Source organism: Molossus molossus, unplaced genomic scaffold (genome assembly GCF_014108415.1).
Source record: "Molossus molossus isolate mMolMol1 unplaced genomic scaffold, mMolMol1.p scaffold_m16_p_20, whole genome shotgun sequence".
In the NCBI taxonomy this organism is placed as follows: Eukaryota; Metazoa; Chordata; class Mammalia; order Chiroptera; family Molossidae; genus Molossus; species Molossus molossus.
In genome coordinates this window covers 44,388,083-44,408,658 of record NW_023425356.1, presented here as the reverse complement: position 1 = coordinate 44,408,658, position 20,576 = coordinate 44,388,083, and the positions used below count along the sequence as shown (strand labels likewise).

Below are 20,576 nucleotides of genomic sequence, written 5' to 3'. Positions count from 1 at the left end.
GGGACAAAGGAAAAGCACCTTTCAAGAAAGATTGTCTATACTCATTCAGTCTTTATCTTTCTGACTCTCTTTAAGCATTATTAGTTCAACTAATTAAACCGGATCTATTCTTGAAAAAACAAACAAACAAAAAACACAACAAAAACAAAGACAACTTCTTCTCTACACATTGTTCTGTGCCTTTTCTTTCATTTGCTCAACTTATTTTTATTTACCCGTGAATGTTTTCCAAATTCACACACAAGGGAGGCAGAAAATAAAAACATGTGGGCTAATCATTCAAAATTTGTTGTAGTAGCAAAACTATTTTGTTCAGAGCCCACTAAGAATCTCTTTAAATGGAGACAATTCTAAAAGCCAAGTAAAAAATGTGCTGTCAAGTAGAGAACAGTTTTTCTATGTTAAAATTTCTGCAACTCTGATGACCTGCTGTTAGCAGATCACTCATTTCAAAACTCTCCATATGGATAATTACATGTTCTAATAGACTCTCAGAACAAATACCAATATATAAAATATTTTATAGTTCAATGTAACTGTTTCACAGCTTTTACATTAAAAGAATCAGATAAAATTTCTAAGTCTCTATCATTTTTAGTTCTAACTTTAAGTGTACATTTTATGGCTATTAAGTTAAACTATTAACAAGAATTACTACATAGTTAAAATGATGTGTGATACACTTTAACAGGGCACCTACCAGAGCTACCTAACAGTTAAGTAAAAAAACATAATATTAATATATCTACTACTTTTACTACAAGATGTACAGATAATGTCTACTTCTCCACCAGGTTCCTTATTTCTCCTTAGAATTAACCCAATAGGGTTACATCGCTTAATACTAAAATATAAATCCTTAGCTGTTTCGATGGGAAAGCAGACAAGCAACACATTTTACTGTTAATGGGAGTTATATTTTAAATTTCCCATAAGTGGTGCCAAAAATTTACTTTAGGGGAAACACCTATGACTGGACCTCAGTAGTGATTTCTCCCTCGGATGTATTTGCCAGAAGGGTGCACCGTACAGCAATGTTTTAAGGAGGATGATGTGCTCTCAGACACTTACACTATGCTTTTTAACACATTGCTTGACCTGCAATGTAATTAATTTTGGTAACACATTATTTTAATGGTACACTAATTAACCTTGAATTAGAATGAATTCTCTGACAATGACTTTCTGGAGAAGTGCTGAAGACATCTACATTAAGACTACCTAATAATTAATATTTTTATGCAGTATTAAGAAGCTCAAGAACAGGATTAAACCTACTTGTAAATAAGCACAGATAAAATAAATCAGGCTTTGGAATTTTTGCCTTCAAAATGTTTTGTATTTAAATGAACAAAGACCAGCACAGCCAAGAGTCTGAATGAGATGACACTTTACTTCTTCAAATTATAAAGATCCCACAACCTGCCCAAATTTATGATTATCAGTTCAAGTAATAACATAAATAATAATTTGCAAAGATACTATCCTCATAGTCATTTATGACAACATCAGGAACTAAATAAACACCTATGGTTTCTTTCCTTTCTCTTTCCTTTTTCTCAAGAAAAATCATGAATTAGGTGCACATTAAAGCTGTATCTGCTTAAAGACTTTATCCAAATTTATGAAGCACTTCACCTACTTTTTCTATATATTTGTTTTATCTTCTATGAATGATACAATCTCTTACAAATTTTCAAGTTAAATTTATTTTTACTGCTACCACAAAAGCTGACAATTCTTTGTATCTAGTTTCAATAACTCTTTTGCAAAAAACAGCCCAGAAGTACTGAGAAGAAAAGGGGGAAAACCATTATTAAAAGGAATCTTTGTTAGGCCACCAGAAGACCACAAGCACTGTTTGGAGAGCTCTGGATAAATTCTGGAATTCAAATACAGTAAAACACAGGGGGAAAGAGTTCTCATCTATTAACCAGGCAAGGGTACTACTACTGTCCTACCCCAGACAGATGAATGACTCAAGTGCTTCGAAAGTGCAGGTGGCAGCTAACCTATTAAGTGGTGTTACTTTCACACCTTCTGGAAAATACAGTGTGGGTCTTAATATTTTAAATGCTTCTCTGATATTCTTAGTTGCTTGTCCTCAAACCATGTAATTTTTAAAAACTAGATTTTCTCTGGGATAGCACAAATTAAGTAAAGAAGATTGTATAATAAAACAAGTCTTGATGTTCGTATGGTATTTGGAGAACAGATACAAAGCATGTACACCATACACACAGTAGACAAAAACATGGCAAAGTTGGTTATGTTTAGATTTGTAAGAAGAGTCACCTTGCCACTGTACCAAAGACGGTATGATACAGTACTGTCTAACAAATGAAATACAGTAAACAGGTCAACTTCAATTTCTCTCTGCAAAAAAAAAAAACCTGAGTTTTAATTTACAACTGTAGTGGAAACTGACTTCAGTACCAATACCCTGTAGTGACTCTGTGCCCTCTACCCTATCCCTAGCTTCTCCCCTTTACTGCTGTACTGCAGTAGTAGCTGCTACAGTAAGAACTCCCCACCTATAACCATTAGAAACTGCATAATGCCTCCTACTTCCACCTCTTCTCAACAGTGAACCCACAATGTTATTTCAAAAACTTAAAGGTAGGAATAGGATTGGAAGGCAGTTTAAGATCTCATGAAAGCCGGTAGCTTCCTGTGGAGTAATTAATTTAGCAGCATTAAAAAGCAAACTACACACCAATATGTGTGATACACATTTATTTATTTTTTAAAATGTTTTTATTGTTTTCGTTTTTTTTTTTTTTGAGAGAGAGAGGAAGGGAGAGACAGAAACATCAATCGGCTGCCTCCTGCACGCCCCCTACTGGGGATCAAGTCTGCAACCCGAGCATGTGCCCTGACTAGGAATTGAACCAGGACCTCTCAGTCCATGGGATGGTGCTCAATAATACACTGAGCCACACCAACCAGGCTGTAATACACATTTAAAATCAGCAACTATTTGATCTCTTTCACTGGCTAAGATCTAAGGTGTTGCTGAGTTAGCAGGGAATATTTTAAATCCCTTCACAAGCATTAACTAAGCCATATGTTAGTGACATAAGAGTGAAGAAAAAAGCAAGGGAGATATCACTTCATCCTGTATAAAATAAGAAATAATAGCAATAATAAGTTGCCTGCATGTTTAAAATTTTTCTTAATTAAGTGTTAAGAAAAAAATCAAACAAAAATTTATACATCCACGTTTAAAGCAGCATTATTCACAAGAGCCGAAATATGAAAGCAACCCAAGTGTCCATAATGACTTTGGATATACAAAATGCAATACATACACATGATGGAATATTATTCACTTTGAAAAAGAAAGGAAATTCTGACACGTGCTACAACATGGATGACCCGGAAGACCTTATGCTAGGTGAAATAAGCCAGTCACGAATGGGCAAATATCATGATTCCATTTACATGAGGGATCTAGAGTAGTCACAGTCATGGAGGTAGAAAGTAGAAGGGTGGTTGACAGGGGACGGGGGAGTGGAAAACGGGGCATCAGGATTTATGATTGCAGAATTTTTATTTGGAGATGAGAAAGCTCTGGAGATAAATGTTGGGTGATAGCTGCATAACAATATGAATGAAAGTAGTGCCACACACCTATACACTTAAAAATGGTTAAAATGGTAAATTTTATGTATATTTTACCACAATAAAAGTTCCCAAAGCTCGTAAGAATTTAACTACTTTCACTGTTTTCTGATTTTGTATTAAATAAGAGTTTCTGATATAAACTATTACCATATTCTTAATTTTTAAATGGTGTTAATGCAAATGAACATAATTGGACATTTCTCAATTATTAGTATGAACAAAGTTCCTTAAAATTAATACTTTAATCAACTATACAACCTAAATAACATATACTCAAATGTAAAACGTGATTTTAAAAGATGCTTTTTTTTCTTCCTGTCTCAAATCTTAAATAAAGGTACAAATTTAGCCGTAGTATACTGGCTGTCTCCTAAATCCTGTGCTTCTTTGTTTGGTTAATACTAACAGTTCTGCCAGATTTTCCAGCAGTTTCTCAAGACAATAACTTGTAGATTGTATTCTGCACGAGCCACAGATTTAAAACAAAGTGAGAAGGGAAAAAAATGGAGTCAAAAGAAAGGTGATCTTCCTTGAAATATTTGAAAGGATCAATAAACATATGGAAAACGGTAAAAACAATTATACCTTCAAAATGATAGAAAAGAAAGAACTTAACTAAAGAAATAGCTCAATAAAAAAGTAACTTGGGAGTGCATTAGTAAGAACCTATGGAAACCAATGAACTGTACGAATGCTTTTGGGAGGACCAATGCCAGTTTGCACCAGAATACTATAACCTGTTTTGTTCAAATACCATTACATTGCTACATTGGTCCTAAAAATTTTAAATTAATGTAAAGATTTAAAATATTACTTTAATATTTTAAAATAAGCATGTATTTAATGTCTATTGTATATGGCACTGATTTGAGAAAAAATGTGTGTGACAGGAATTATGCAGATATAATTTGTGTCTGACAACTAATAAGAAATACTATAAATTATTTAAATCCTTATATCACACATACTTTATAAATTTTTTAAATCCTTCTTTACCCTTAAAATATATATTTTGAAAAACATAAATATTTGGCATGTGTAGGGAGCTATATTAATATGGATCAATGATAAAAATTGAATCACCATTTAAAAAAATTAATAGGTTCTTAGATCTTCTCTTTTACATTCCTCTTCATATTGTCTATCTCAAATTCCAAATATTTCTGCAAATGGTTAAGAAATGCAGTAAAAGTTGTATTTTAAATAAAAAATGAGTTTACAGAGCACCATGATGCTATAAACTTGGAACTTAAAACATCTGATGTGTGGATAGCTTCCCGAATAGTAAATATAATTGCAAAACTTTTTTCCATTATGTGAAATATATACAATGTCCTAATTACTGTATCAGTAGGTAACACCGTGTAAATTTCTCAAATTAAAAATATATGCTACGCTAGTAGTAATTACAACTTGAATAAATAAAAGATATATATCAGGAACCATACTTATATATAACAACTTCATTATAAAATATTAATATTTTAATATTTTATTTAAAAGGCATCTGACATATATTCATGCGCTATACTAGATACAGACCCAAATATATGCATTTCAGGCACTGTAATAATTGTTCTTATTTCAAATATGTGGGAATGAGAATGCAGTATATTTTATGACTATAATCAAATGTCTTCCCTGGCCAGTTTGGCTCAGCAGTTAGTTGGCCTGCGGTGCGGAGAGACCCGGGTTCAGTTCCCGCTAAGGGCATGTGCCTCGGTTGCAGTTTGTCCCCAGCCCTGGTTGGGTCGTGTGGGAGGCTGACACTAGATGTGTCCCTTTCACGTCAATGTTTCTCTCTCTCTCTCTCCCTCCCACTCTATCTGAACCAAAAAAAAAAGGGAAAATGTCCTTGGGTGAGGATTAAAAAAAAAAGTCTTTATGTGCTCATAGCAAATTTTAAGAGCAATAAATGCACTTTTTAGTCATCTAAGGACAAGACTGAAATTGAGCTGAACCTGCTGGATAAACATTTTAAATAAAGTCCTATTCCATCCCAAAGAATCTTAGACAACCAAGAGTGAAATGTCTCAAGTTCACATATCACACAGATAAACACAAAGAAGAACCAAATGTCCTTTCACAACTGCTAACTGTTATCCAACTCATTACAGAGAAATGTCATTTTTCTGATAAAAGAGTTAAAAGCATTTAGCTAGCAACTTAACTTTGAGGTTATATACTTTTAGTCCATCACAAAGGCTTATCAAGTTGTTGTTTTATTTGCTAGAGCTTTAAACATCATTAAGCAGTACCATTTATTTTATTTAGGATGTTAAATTTAATTCTCATTTTAAGCTCTCATCTCCCTCATGTTCTTAAATTAATTCATACAAATCCCTGATTAATAATAAAAAGGCTTGCCATCAGTATTCAAAGCCCAGCCTGAGTTGTCATGGCTGAGAGGGCAGAAATCTGTTTGGAGCAATGAGAGAACCCAACTGAATTCTTGGCGTCTCAGTCTATGAATGTGTAAGCACTTCATCGAATGTTCTGACAGATCGGGGTAAAGGCAGCTGCGTGGGAAACAAACTGGAAGACCTAGGAAGCTACTACATCAAAGTAACTAAATGACAGGAAACAAACTGGAAGACCTAGGAAGCTACTACATCAAAGTAACTAAATGACAGAAGCAATACATTTTACAAGTATATTTTAAATAAAAAAATGTGTTATTAGTGTAAGCTGTTTGTGTTCTAGACACTTATTTTATCCCTTTCAATGATGTCCAACGATCCTTACAAAGGTCACATGTGAATCTGATTTTCAGTATTATTTTTATACATTTATCCAAACCTATAGAATGTAGACAACCAAGAGTGAACCCTGAGGTAAACTAGGAATTTGGGTGATTATGATGTCTCAGTGTAGGTTCATCCTTAGTTTTTTTTTTAAAAAAGGTAACATTCTGGTGAGTGATGTTAGTAAATGGAAGAGGCAACACATGCATAGGGTTGGGAGTATATGGGATATGGGAAATCTCTGTACCTTCCTCTCAATTTTATTGTAAACCTAAAACTGCTCTAAAAAATTAAGTTAAGCCCTGGCCGGTTTGGCTCAGCGGTTAGAGCGTCGGCCTGCGGTCCAGAGAGACCCGGGTTCGGTTCCCGTGAAGGGCATGTACCTCGGTTGCAGTTTGTCCCCGGCCCTGGTCGGTCGTGCGGGTGGCAGCCACTCGATGTGTCCCTTTCACGTCGATGTTTCTCTCTCTCTCTCTGTTCCTCTCTCTCCCTCCCACTCTACCTGAACAAAAAATGGAAAAATGTCCTCGGGTGAGGATAAAAAAAATAATAATAATAAATAAATTAATTAATTAATTAAGTTAAAAAAAAGAGGGAAGTGGTTTCTTCTTTCATCTCTTCATTATATTCTCATTCTTCATTCATATTATTCATTAAGAATAATCAAGATAGCCCTGGCCGATTTGGCTCAGCTGTTAGAGTGTCGGCCCACGGATTAGAGAGTCTCGGGTTCAGTTTCCACTAAGGGCACGTATCGCGGTTGCAATTTGTCCCCAGCCCCGGTTGGGGTCATGTGGGTGGCAACCATTCGATGGGTCTCTCTCACATCATTGTTTCTCTCTCTCTTCTTCCTTTTCTCCCTCCTGCTCTATCTGAAAGATGAATGCAAAAATGTCCTTGAGTGAAGATTAAAAAAAAAAAGAATAATCAAGATAGCTAAAATCTATTGAGTGCTCACTATGTGTATGTCAGGTACTGTTTAACTGCTTTATACATATTACCTCATTTAACGCTTAACACAACCCTGACACAGGTGCTGTGGCTGTCTCCATTTTATACATTAGGAAGTTGAGTCACAGAATAAACTTGAAAGGGCATACACTAGGATGTGATAGTGCTAAGTCTTGATTCCATTTAGTCTAGCTCTTCACCATTATATGATACTGCTTCTAGTTTTTCATTCTTTCAATCATCCATTAAATCATCAATTTTTTTTGAGCATTTGGAATATGCCAAGAACTGTGATGGAAACATTTTCAACAAGGAAGATCTCAAAACATCTACCTTTCTCAGGCAGCTACTACAGGAAATGCTCCATCAAAACCAGGAAATGAATAAAAGGAGTTACTGGAGGAGGTACTCCATCCAAAATGGGAAATAAACAATAAGAGATTAAGATCCGGAATCCAGAAAACAGAAGAATCCAGGAGAAAGGAGAAGAGAATTCTCAGGATGGCGGTAAAGCATAATCCTAGGATGACATCTACAACAGGTCTGGAGATTAGCCAGTTCAGTTTAGAGATGAAGAAGGAAAGAGGGTTCTAGAAGGAATATCGCCCAAAAATATATGGGATTGATTACCTGAAGTGTTTCACCACAGTGAGAATGCCTCTGTTGGGCAATTTGAGGAAAAAAAGTAATGACAGAAACATAGACAACTAAGAAAATACAAAAAACAAAAATGAGGTCATTATTAACCGTAAGAAAAACAAAATGTTGTACCAAGGTATGCATACTGTATTATTCATAACTACGTAATTATTCATTCCCTTCCCACCCTTCCCTTGCTTCTTTACAATTGAGCAGACTTCTACCATACCAACTTGGGGCTTCGCCTCATGACTTGTTTTGGAGAAAGGAATCTGAGTAGATGTGACAAATACCACATCCAAGCAAAATCTTTAAATGCATTTGTGGGGTCTGGTCTGTGTGCCTTTAGCTTTTGCCTCAGGTAGTGTCTCTCTAATGAGACTGAGTCTCAGAATGAGAAGATACATAAAATGAACATGAACTGATCCCAAACAAGGCTAGAGAACCCAGCAGAGCCTCATGTGATCTAAAACCCTTTTGAAATATGAGCAAAAAAAGAAATGTTTTTGTTAGCCACTGAAATTTGGGGTTGTTTTTTGCTATAGCAAAAGTTAACACACACAGTAGTCCCTAGCTCAACAATGAACAATATGTTGTCATAATATAATTAATTATATTACATTGCTAATTATAAAATCAAGAGATACAAGTAGATTATTAAGAATTAGAAACAACTAAAAGAATTGTAAGTTTTTGCCTCAAGGGGAGCTAGAATCAAATGTGTGAAGGATGCAGGTAAGGGAGTACTTTTTGTTATAACATATATAGTACTATTTGATCTTCTCTGAACTATCCACATGTATTAATTTTATAAAAATGTTAACTCACGAGCACAAACAAAAAAGCAACAATAAAACCAGAGAAGCAATCATGCCTGATTCACTAAAAAGAAAGTATTCTGATCCTGAAAGGACAAAAAGACCCCTAGCTGGAATCATGACCTGGTTTTATTATTTCACAATCTGGCGTCTGCTTTTCTCTAGCTTTTCTCGTTGTTGGCTCTGTTTATTCACTACTAGGGGAGAACAAAGAGTACTACTGGCTCCCCTTTACTGTAGAATTAATTATAGCCTAACATTTTCAGTTTCAGATGTCACTGACGATATGTTACAGGAAAGATGTTGCCTAAAAGTGAGATAATACAGGGTGGGCAAAGGTAGGTTTGCAGTTGTTCATATGGAAAACAATACAATAATGAATAAGTAATAATACAAGAATAAAATCTATTTTGCATACTCACAACTATAAACCTACTTCTGCCCTACCCTGTATTAAGAGCTAACCTACACAGAAAACTCTCAGTTAATACATAAGTTGATTATTTATCTACTCTACACATTATCTAAGATCACTGCATGTCCTCTTCCTAACAATTGCCAGCTTCTAGCCAATTCAATCAGCTTTCCCTCTATTACCAAAGAATAAGAAAAATGATTAAAAGTGAATTAAAATTTGCTTCTTTTTTAACAACTATAATTCAGGGACAATATAAGCTCAGTATATCAACAGTTTTATTCACAAAACAAATACACTTAAGAAGTAATTTACAAAATATATTTAAATTGTGGGCCCACGTTTAAATGATTGGATTTACCAGAGTTCTGTCAGTTTTCTAGAAATATACTTATTGAGTAAAGAACAATATAGCATTTAAGATATAATGATAGAGGACACAAAGCTATTTAAAAACAGTTCCATATTGCCTACAGACTGCATTTATGTGAACAGTCTCTCCCTCCATATGAATAAACAGGAGTTATTTGCATGCGGGTTTCACCTAGTAACTTCTATACCATGGACAGAGACATGTAGGAGCCGGACACAGAAAGTACCTTAACTGGGGCGCACCATCTCGTTTAGATATTCTGACATACACCTGACCATACCGGACCTGACTTGCAGTTCACAGGCCTGCCATTTAGAAAAAAGTACTGGGCAGAACAAGAAAGCATAAGAAAATAATTATAGGACACGTTTTTCATACCTCTTCATCTTTCATATTCACATCCACATTTTTCGATTTGATGACTTTGGATATATGGTCAATGTTGTTTTCCCTGCAGTAATCAAATATGTTTTTGTCTTCTTCCCTAATGAGAGTAAAAATAAAAAAGTGTTTGACTTCCTAGGTAATCCATAAAAGTTATATATTTTAAACACAACCCGTTTGCTACTGACAAACAATGAAATCTCTGATTTTTTTGTTTTTGTTTTTTTAAACTTTTCATCAATTATTTATTAATGGTTTTTATGCTGAATACAACAGAACTATTTTTTTTTTTTTTTTTATCCTCACCCGAGGACATTTTCACATTTTTTGTTCAGACAGAGTGGGAGGGAGAGAGAGGAAGAGAGAGAGAGAGAAACATCGATGTGAAGGAACACATCGAGTGGTTGCCACCCGCATGACCGACCAGGGCCAGGGACAAACTGCAACCGAGGTACATGCCCTTAGCGGGAACCGAACCCGGGTCTCTCTGTACCGCAGGCCGACGCTCTAACCGCTGAGCCAAACCGGCCAGGGCGAAATCTCTGTTTTTGTAAAGAATTTTCCATGAACAATAATGGATTTTCAATACATAACACATCCAGCCCCTGAACAGATGACGGTTCTCATCAACGACAATTATAGAGAAAAGCCTCACTGCTTTCCCAGTCACACTGACACACCACTGTAGCATCTTCAGCGGGTGACCCCGGTGCTCTCTCCAGTCACTTCCTTCCACACATGGACAGGCACACACTTCCTCTGACTCAAACTTTTCAACCGTAGCACTGCACTAAGAAGCATTGTATTGTCCATACAGAGGTATCGAAAGATCAGAATACAGCTTACTGCTTGTCTTACAGAACAACAGGATGATAAACTGATTGCTACCCAAGTTTAAAATACACACACACACACACACACACACACTCTAAAGTAATTTTCTTAAGGCAAAGATAATTGAAAAGTAATTTTTTTTAAAGGAAAGATAAGTTAGGGCATCACAAAATTCAGAAATTCTTAATGAGATAATAGAAACAAAGACTGGAACAAAAACTGAGAAGCATATTATGCACCCAGCACCATTCTAAATACATCAATGTACTAAATTTACTTTTATCCAATAACTTCACAAAGCAGGAGTAAGGAGAGATTATATGCCCTGACAAATCCATCGAGTTTATCAAAGGCAGAACAGGAGAGCTAGCACTCACTCAGATCAACTGGTTTTCTATATAGTACATTTTTCTATCATATCTTGACTAGTCAACTGTAGTCTATTCTAGAAAATAAAGCAGTTCTTAACATGAGGTCTATGAGTTCTTGAAAACAGGAAAGAGAATTATCTGTGTTAATGCATGTGCATTTTTCTGAACATGTGGTGTGTGTATGTGTGGGGGGGTGTTGAAGATGGGGGTCAGCTTCAATGACATCCTCAAAGGGATAAATAATTTGGAATATTAACAATGAAACTGTTTCCTACTTGCACTGAATTTTCTGGACAGGCTTAAAAGAATGCAATTTGAGTTCCAAAAATTATAACTAGTGTTTTATAACCTCAAGACCGTAGCCTCCATTCATCAGAAATTAAAGCACCTAGCCACAGAAGTCCTCCTATTTTAAAAGCCAATTTAAATACCTTATACCCTATAAAAATCATTTTTAGTCAGAGGTAATTAACTTAAAACACACTACTTTGGCCTTAATCATCTAAGTTTTCCTTATGCATGTGATATATTTAACTGAGCACCTACTACATGCAAAGCACTGGGCAAGATTCTGTTAACAGATAACAAGGATAAGCAAGAAGCTTTGTATTCAATGCATGCCCAGTAGAGTTGGGATGACAATACTGATACACCATTAATATAAGGTAAAACTGGATCTTCAGAAAGGCCTAAAAGAGTACAGAGGAGAAACAGTCTGCTTCAAGGTGGAGAAAATGAGGCATGTGTCCAGGAAGAAATCATGTTTAAAAGGAATACAGGGGTGTGCAAAAATGGGTTTACATTTGTTTGTATAAAATATAATACAATAATTACTAAATAAAACAAGAATAAACTCTGTGTTTTGCATACAAACAAATGTAAACCCACTTTTGCCCAATCCTGTTTATGGTCTCTTGATAATGTCCATTTTGTAGAAGAGAAAAATACATTTTTACAGATTACCTATTCTGAAAGAAAATAGAGAAAGAAGTCTGAGGCTAAAACCCCAGAAAGGAGAGGTCTGATATTTAAAATTAAGGTTGCAAATAGTACCACTTTAGCTATATTTTAACTACCACAAAAAAAACCCACACAACAAAACATAGTTTCTAGGCAAATGTGCATTCAGAATATCAGCTTTGGAATAACAGGGACCTATTTTTCTCCAATCCAGTAACAGAGACCCCTCTAATTCAAGAGGCTGCAACTTCAACTGAGAGAGAAAGGATTGTGTCATTTTAAGTCAGAATATAAAATGTACTACTTACCAATTGTTTGAATTTGAAACTAATGGGAAGCTGCTGGTGGGGCACAGAAAAAAAGAAAGAAGGATCCTCGGGATGTCAATTACTCATACCCAGTCATAGATGAGAGGACCTTTTGAGTGTTCCCTCTTCCTGAACCCCAAATGTGCATATATACCTATGCCATAAACAGTAAGAGAGTCAATATAATAAAAGCCTATTTAAATTTTTGCTTTGCTTAATATACTGTCAGTTTCTTATATGCATCAAATATTTTGATTTGGTATATGAGTTTTTGGAGGGCAGGGGGCAGCTTTTCATCTAAATATTTGCTTACTGTCTACAGTTTGTCACTGCTAAATAGGTCAGGCACATAGAGGTATTTATAAAATATTTCAGGATAAAGTATATAGTGTAAATGAAAAACTTTAAAAATTCAATAAAATCACCACAAATGTGATACAAAGTTGAGATATATTCAAATATATATATATGATATATATATATGATAACACGTGGACTTAGTAGTTGAATAGTTATCTACCCAACTCAAGTCTGAGTATCTTACTTGCCAGCAACCAAGCTGTCAATACAATGCCACCACCTAGTGGCCAGAATGGAGAAACATGTGGAAAAACATCTTTCCACATCTAATTTCTTGCCCCTAACAAGATTGTGTACAAAGTACAAATCAAATTCTTTTACCTCTGCATTTCCCTGTTAACACAATCTCCCAGTGGCAACCTTGCCCTCTAGAGCCATCCCTAAAGGAAACAGGTGCAAGTGATTCCAACCAGCACCAAATACAGGTGAGCCTTAATAAGCATTAGTGCCCTTCCACGTGTTCTCAACTTATCTTCCTTCTCTTATGCTTATTATCCAGTTATCTTTCTCCCTCTCTTTCTTAAATGTGAGAGATAAAATTCTCATATCCGTTCTTCATGGATGAGTATGAGTTATGTTTGTGATGCTATCCTCAAGATTGTCCCACATTGTCCCTAGCACAAGACAGAATGTCTCTCTCCAAAATTTCCGAAATCGACAGAAAATATATTTATGTATCCAAAGAAAAAAAAGTATCACTGGCTTTCTTTGAAATTCTTTTGAAATATAAAGGCACACCATTATGGAAAAAAGGGATGGTGTTTAAGTATGGCCATCTTTCATCAATCACAGGAAGGACAGAACCTCGCCCATTCCTAAATATTCTAGCTGCACCACTTTCTACAAAGAGTGCATTTCCCTACCCAAAGAATATTTCAAATAGTCAGGCTTCATGGCAGGCCACCTAGTCCATTTAACTACTATTTCACCTATCTCATAGAATTGAAAAATCACATTTATGGGGCTAGCTCAGATATGTAACTATCTAATAGATACATTAAATAAATATTTCAATTCAGTTCATATATTTACCAAGCAACTAGTAATCAGATATAAAAACAGCATTCCAGTAAGTAGACAATGAAAAATTATTTCTTGAATAAAAACACACAAGAAGAGTAAGCCAGTACTCCCACAAATATAAACCACCGCTCCCAGTTCCTCAAACTGATGGATGTCTACCTGCGGGCTCCAGAGGTATACCACAAAGACCTTTAAAGGGATATATAGGTATGGAAAATTTTATGTGACTTAATTTTCAGCTCAATTTCCATATAAATACACTCTTTCCTAAACTGACCCACTGAAAAGGCTCCTGTGGTAAATATTTCCTCACCATTCTCCTTTTTAACATTCCTTCTTCTCAATCACTACCCGCCCCTCTCCCTCCCCTTAACTTTATAAAAGAAAGGCACATACCTCTCTCCTTACTATGGTCTACTTCTAGGAATTAAAACCAAAAGACTTTACTAAGATTTAGCAAACAATTATTAATTAAACCTGTTACTCCCTTGCATAAAAATACTGTTTAACTAATATACTAGGAAAGGTTTGGGGGAAAAAATATCAACCCTAGGTTGTACTGCATCAAGATAATAAAATCTTCCATAGTACTAAATAAAGGGACAATTTGGGTAAAAATTTGGTGTTAAAAAGCCTTCTGTAACTGAGGTTAGAGGATGAAAGAGCTGAAATAAAACAAAAAAATGACTTGATGCTAAACTTTGTCTCATTCTAATAGAAATATTCATTGGTTAAACTAGATATTTTTAAAAACTTCATTGATACACTTTCAATAAAATTTTTACTTATGTTTAATAATTAACAAAATTTATAATGTGTGTTATATAAATAATTGTAACTCAAATGAGAAAAAATTTTATTACTTAAAGCTTTTGGGTAACAAACTTTAATTTTTTAAAAGACAAACTTATATACATATTTTTGTTGCAGAATTATGGTAGTGTGATAATACTACACAAAATAGAATACTTTGAAATATGTGCGAGAAGCAGAATAGAAGAATAATGTAAATTTTGTAAAATGTCTAACTGTTAAAGCACTTGTTCATGTATTTTTAAGTCAAGATAAGAATTTTATTTAATTAAATTTATTCAAGACAGTTGAAGATTCACATGCAGTTGTAAAAAATAACAGGTCTTGTGTACCATTTCACCAGTTTTTCTCAATGGCATGTTCTTTTTTATTTTTAAATCCTCGCCAGAGGATATTTTTCTATTTATCTTCAGATAGAGTGGGAGGAAGGGAGAGAAAGAGAAACATCGTCCTGAGGGGACATATTGACTGGTTGCCTCCTGCATGACCCTGACCAGGGCTGGGGACGAACCACAAACGAGGTACATGCCCTTGACTAAAATCGAACCAGCAACTCTTTGGTCTGAAGGTCGATGCTCTAACCACTGAGTCAAATTGGTCAGGGTGGTAAGCATGTTCTTGTATTTTATTTTATTTATTTTTTATCCTTCACCCAAGGATATTTTTTCTACTTATTATCAGATAGAGTGGGAGGGAGAGAGACAGAGAGAAACACTGTGACAGATGTGATAGAGCCACACTGACTGGCTGCCTCCCGCACTACCCAACCAGGGCTGGGGACGAACTGCAACCACGGTGTACGTGCCCTTGGCCGGAATCGAATCCACGACTCATTGGTCTGAAGGTCGACCCTCTAACCAATGAGCAAAACCGGCCAGGGCATATGTTCTTGTATTTTAAAAAATTGATTATCATTACGGCATTTAGATTCCATTGGGTACTTCTAAAAGTACGATTTTTATTTTAAATTTTCATTATTTACAAAATGCCAGAAATCATGCCCTTGAAAATTATTTAAGCTTTTAAGTAATTTTTTAGATGTTACCTTAAAAATGTAAAAGGGAACACGGTCTTCCAAAATTCTCTTAGGGACTACATTAGCAAGAAAGTTTTTGAGTATCATTGCTCTAACCTAATATTCTAGAAGGTAGAGGCCCAAAGCAAAGAGCAGGCTAATCAAGGATGACCAAAGAAAGCAATATAGAAAAGTTGACATTGTAGCCTAGCTTTGAAGGATGAGCTGACAACCCAGCTGGGTAACTGAAGGGTTCTGAAGAAAAAGAATGAAAAGGAAAAGGATCACCAAAAAGAAGTGTTCAGAGGAACCGCAAGCATTTTGTTATGGTTGGGTGTTGGGAGATAAGGTTAGAGCGATAAACTGGACATAGATCCCAAAGAGCCTTGGCATGCTCACTACATATAATATAAGGAACAAATGTAGGCAATGAGTTAGCTGGCGAACAAAACAGTTATTCACCTTCCAAAACCTGAAATAAAGGGAAATAAAACTGCCCTCTTACAGTTAAACTAAATAAGCTATTAAAGAGAGGAAAAAGGAATGACTCCCACGTAGACTTAAAGAACTATTTGATTCAGACACTAACCTTAACACATCTGAAAAAAAACAAAAACAAAACAAAAAGACATCTAAGGGGATAAAAGTCAGTGACGCCAAAAGAACACAGACCAAAAGAACAATCTGAGGAAAAGAACATTCTGCAGTACTTCTCCCTGGCAGACGGTTTGCTCACAAGATCTCATTTGAACCTTGGCTAAAGCAACTCTCCAAAAGATTCACTTTCTCTCACTCTATTTATATGTTTACCAAGGGTCATCTGACTACTATCTGTCTTTCTGGGTCCCTCCATACTCACACCGATGGTACCCAAGCACTTGGATCACTACCATGATATAGCCTGTTGGGTAAAAACAGTAAGCCTTTTAGTTTACAGCTCAGTTTCAGATGTATTTTAGTGTTGCTCCTCTGTCTCTGAGGGTCTGCTCATCTATGTGTTTTTTTCTAGATCTTTGAAACGAAAGACTGGACCCTGATCTATGGTAAAATCACCTAAAAGCCACTCTGTGAAATTCCTTGGGAACCAGTCTTTCTAGGAAGAAAACCTGCACGCTGCCTTACAAAATTCACAGGTACTGCTGGTGAATATTACTTCTCTGTAGGAATTGAAGTTTCTATTTTATATGTTGGATGTATGGCCAGAAGTTGTAGACCTAAAAGGTAAAGGATTCCTATTCTGTCCAAATACAATGTTAGGAAATGATAATGACATCTCATTGATTTCAAGCCTCACCTGGGAGAAGCAAAACAGGTAAAGTCAACTCCTAACTCAGGGATTAAATGGTAGTCATAGCTGTCATATTTAGCACATGAGAAGTCCCCTCTTTTAATTAACATCAAATTCAAATTTTAGATGTTAATTTCACCTTGTAAAACACTTTTCGAGTTTCAATCTTACCAAAGACCATAAATGAGAGTCTACACTATGATCCCCAGGTAAATCTTGTAAATGGTACTGTATCTTTCTGAAATACCTTGATCCTAAGCCCTGGAGGAGGCAAAACACTTGGGCAGTAACTATGTTCAAGAAGTCTAACATTCAGCCCTGGCCGGTTTGGCTCAGCGGTTAGAGCGTTGGCCTGCGGTCCGGAGAGACCCGGGTTCGGTTCCCGCTAAGGGCACGTACCTTGGTTGCAGTTTGTCCCCGGCCCTGGTTGGGTCGTGTGGGTGGCAACCACTCGATGTGTCGCTTTCATGTTGATGTTTCTCTCTCTCTCTCTCCCTCTCACTCTATCTGAACAAAATATCGAAAAATGTCCTCGGGTGAGGATAAAAAAAAAAAAAAAAAAAAAGAAGTCTAACATTCAGATCAAGGCATTTAAGAAAGTGTCTTTTTGTTGTTTGTTGTCGTTTTTTTTAAAGAAGTTTTTATTAATTTTTAGAGAGACAGGAAGGGAGAGAGAGATAGAAAACATCGACATGAGAGAGATACATGGATCGGCTGCCTCCTGCATGCCCCCTACTGGGGACTGAGCCCACAACCCAGGCATGTGCTCTGTCTGGGAATTGAACCAGGACCTCTCAGTCCATGGGATGCGGCTCAATCCACTGAGCCACACTGGCCAAGAATGTTGTGTTGTTCTTAAAATAATTTTTGAAATCCTAGCTGACAGACAGACATTTAGAAATTATAACTGATTAGTGGCACTAAAAAAATAATAATGGTGTTCTAAAACCAATGGTGCTTTAGAGCCAAGGAAGTAATAGGGTAGGTTCAAAATACACAGTGTCAAACAGACAAGTGAACAATGACTGAAAGAATTCATATACAGCCCTGACCGGTTTGGCTCAGCGGTTAGAACATTGGCCTGTCAACCGGCTCCTGCTAAGGGTATGTACCTCAGTTGCAATTTGTTCCTGGCCATGGTTGGGTCATGTGGGTGGCAGCCACTCGATGTGTCTCTCTCACATCGATGTTTCTCTCTCTTTTCCTCCCTCTCTCCTTCCTACTCTATCTGAAGATAAATGCAAAAAAAAAAAAAAAAATTGTCCTTGGGTGAAAATTTAAAAAATTCAAATACAGCAGTAGGTGAAAGTAGGTTTACAGTTGTGAGTACATGAAACAGAGTTTATGTTCTTCTTTTTTATTAATTATTATATTATGCATTCATATTACAACTGTAAACCTACTTTTACCCACCCCTGTATACTGAATCACAATCCAACCCAGAATTCTACGAGATCTACAACTGGTTTCAGTTATGGGAAATAACCAATTAATAACTATTTTCAGACTGTGATATATAAGCAGTGTACCTAGTTATAGGACTAGAAAATTCTAAAAGCCTCAAACAAAAAGTTCTATTTATTATTTCATTTATGTTGTTAGTATGTTATTAAAATGTTTTTCTCACTTTTTTCCCAAGCAAGCAATGACAAAGAAAAGAGCAATGTACACTTCTTGCAGATAACTCATTATACTGGAAAAGTTATTTAGCCATGATTTATAAAGGCACCAAGTTACTGAAAAAAATTTTCACCTCTTAAATCCTGCTTAGCTCTAAAAGAGATGGTTGAAAATTTCTGATACTTTCATTGCCTATAAGAAAAAACATAGTTCAATTCTGATCAATTCTTGCAAAACCAGTGGCCACATCAGAAAAATCTATAGAATCCCTTGACTAACAGGCTCTGCAGAGCTGAATTATATTCTGAACCATTAAGGTAAGTCTAAAATCAATGAAAACAATTAATCCAAAGAAAACATCATCATCATCAGTATACTGATAAATGAAAGACTAGTGTCTAATTTTACCAGTAAAGTGCATTTTTAAAAACACTAAGTAGAATGGAATTTAATTCAAAAATTTAAACTGAAGATATTTGCTGTATTAATATAATAACAACTGTCAAATTCAATTTTATCAGTTAGTGATTACAATGATTCTTCAAATATTTCAGGGGCAGTAGTGTAGCAATTAAGAGCAGTTATTGCCCTGGCCGGTTTGGCTCAGCGGTTAGAGCATCGGCCTGCGGTCCTGAGAGACCCGGGTTCGGTTCCCGCTAAGGGCATGTACCTTGGTTGCAGTTTGTCCCCGGCCCTGGTTGGTTGTGCGGGTGGCAGCCACTCGATGTGTTCCTTTCACGTCGATGTTTCTCTCTCTCTCTCTCTCTCTGTTCCTCTCTCTCCCTCCCACTGTACCTGAACAAAAAATGGAAAAATGTCCTCGGGTGAGAATAAAAAAAAAAAAAAAAAAAAAAAGAGCAGTTATTAACCATGTGACCTAGGGCAAGTAACCTAACCTCTCTGAGTATCCGTTTCCTCATTTGTAAAACACAGATATTAATAATACCTACATCTCATAGGATCATTCTGAAGATTGCATGAAACAATATATAACAAGTGGAACATAGTTACTAGCATATAAGAAGTGGTCCATAGGCCGGTTTGGCTCAGCGGTTAGAGCGTCAGCCTGCAGTCTGAAGAGACCGGGGTTCAGTTCCCGCTAAGGGCACGTACCTCGGTTGCAGTTTGTCCCCGGCCCTGGTTGGGTCGTGTGGGTGGCAACCACTCGATGTGTCCCTTTTACATCGATGTTTCTCTCTCTCTCCCTCCCTCTCTATCTGAACAACAACAAAAAATGTCCTCAAGTGAGGATAAAAAAAAGAAGTGGTCCATAAATGTTAGCTAACATTATTACCATAAGATTTTAGCATATATTGTAAGCTGGGGCCATTTCTCACATATCCTTATATAACACTGTCAATCAATTCATCTATCAAACATTATTTTGACCTTCCAGGAAATAAAAGTAAGCCAATGGAGTTGAGGCAGAGTGAACAAAGAGGTGGTGGGAGGGGAAAACTGGCATTAGATGAAGATGATGAAGGGCCCTGTAAGACATGTTAAGGATTTTTAAATTTTATCCTAAGTGCTATAGGAAATCATTAAAAGGCTTTAAGCAGGAGAGTGATATGATGAGATCTGAGTTATAAATCCGGGGAAGAGACAGCACAGGAAGTAAGAAATCCAGTTCTCAAACTGTTCTGTAGTGTCCTGACCAAGAGACAATGGTTGTTAAAGAGTAGCGATGATAATGCAAAGGGTATGGTAGTGGCAATAATAAAAAGTAGATGAATGTGGATTATTGTGGAACCTGAAGAAACAGAATTTCTGGTAAGTTAGGGGATGAGGGAGAGAGTAGAACAACATGACACAGAGACCTAGAAATGACATACCCATAAGTATACACATCTATAAATGTGCACACACACATATACACACTCAACTTTGTAAACAAGTCTAAGTGCCTAGCATTTCACAGGTACTACATACAGAAGGAGAAGACAAAAATTAGAAGAAAGGGTAGACATAAAAGAGAGAACAAAGTAGAGAAAAGAGAGAGGGGGAAGAAAAAAGGAAGGAGAGAAGAAGAGAAG

At 36.1% G+C, this 20,576-nt stretch overlaps 1 protein-coding gene across 4 annotated transcripts in view; it reads right to left on the bottom strand.

The window, feature by feature from the left end:
- Positions 1 to 20,576, bottom strand: part of ACBD6 (acyl-CoA binding domain containing 6) — a 144,424-nt gene that overhangs the window by 67,322 nt on the left and 56,526 nt on the right. For all 4 annotated transcript variants that reach the window (XM_036273546.1, XM_036273547.1, XM_036273550.1 and 1 more), the window contains one exon: positions 9,946 to 10,051. In XM_036273546.1, the coding sequence (XP_036129439.1) occupies positions 9,946 to 10,051 (106 nt within the window). The remainder of the gene's footprint in view (positions 1 to 9,945; positions 10,052 to 20,576) is intronic.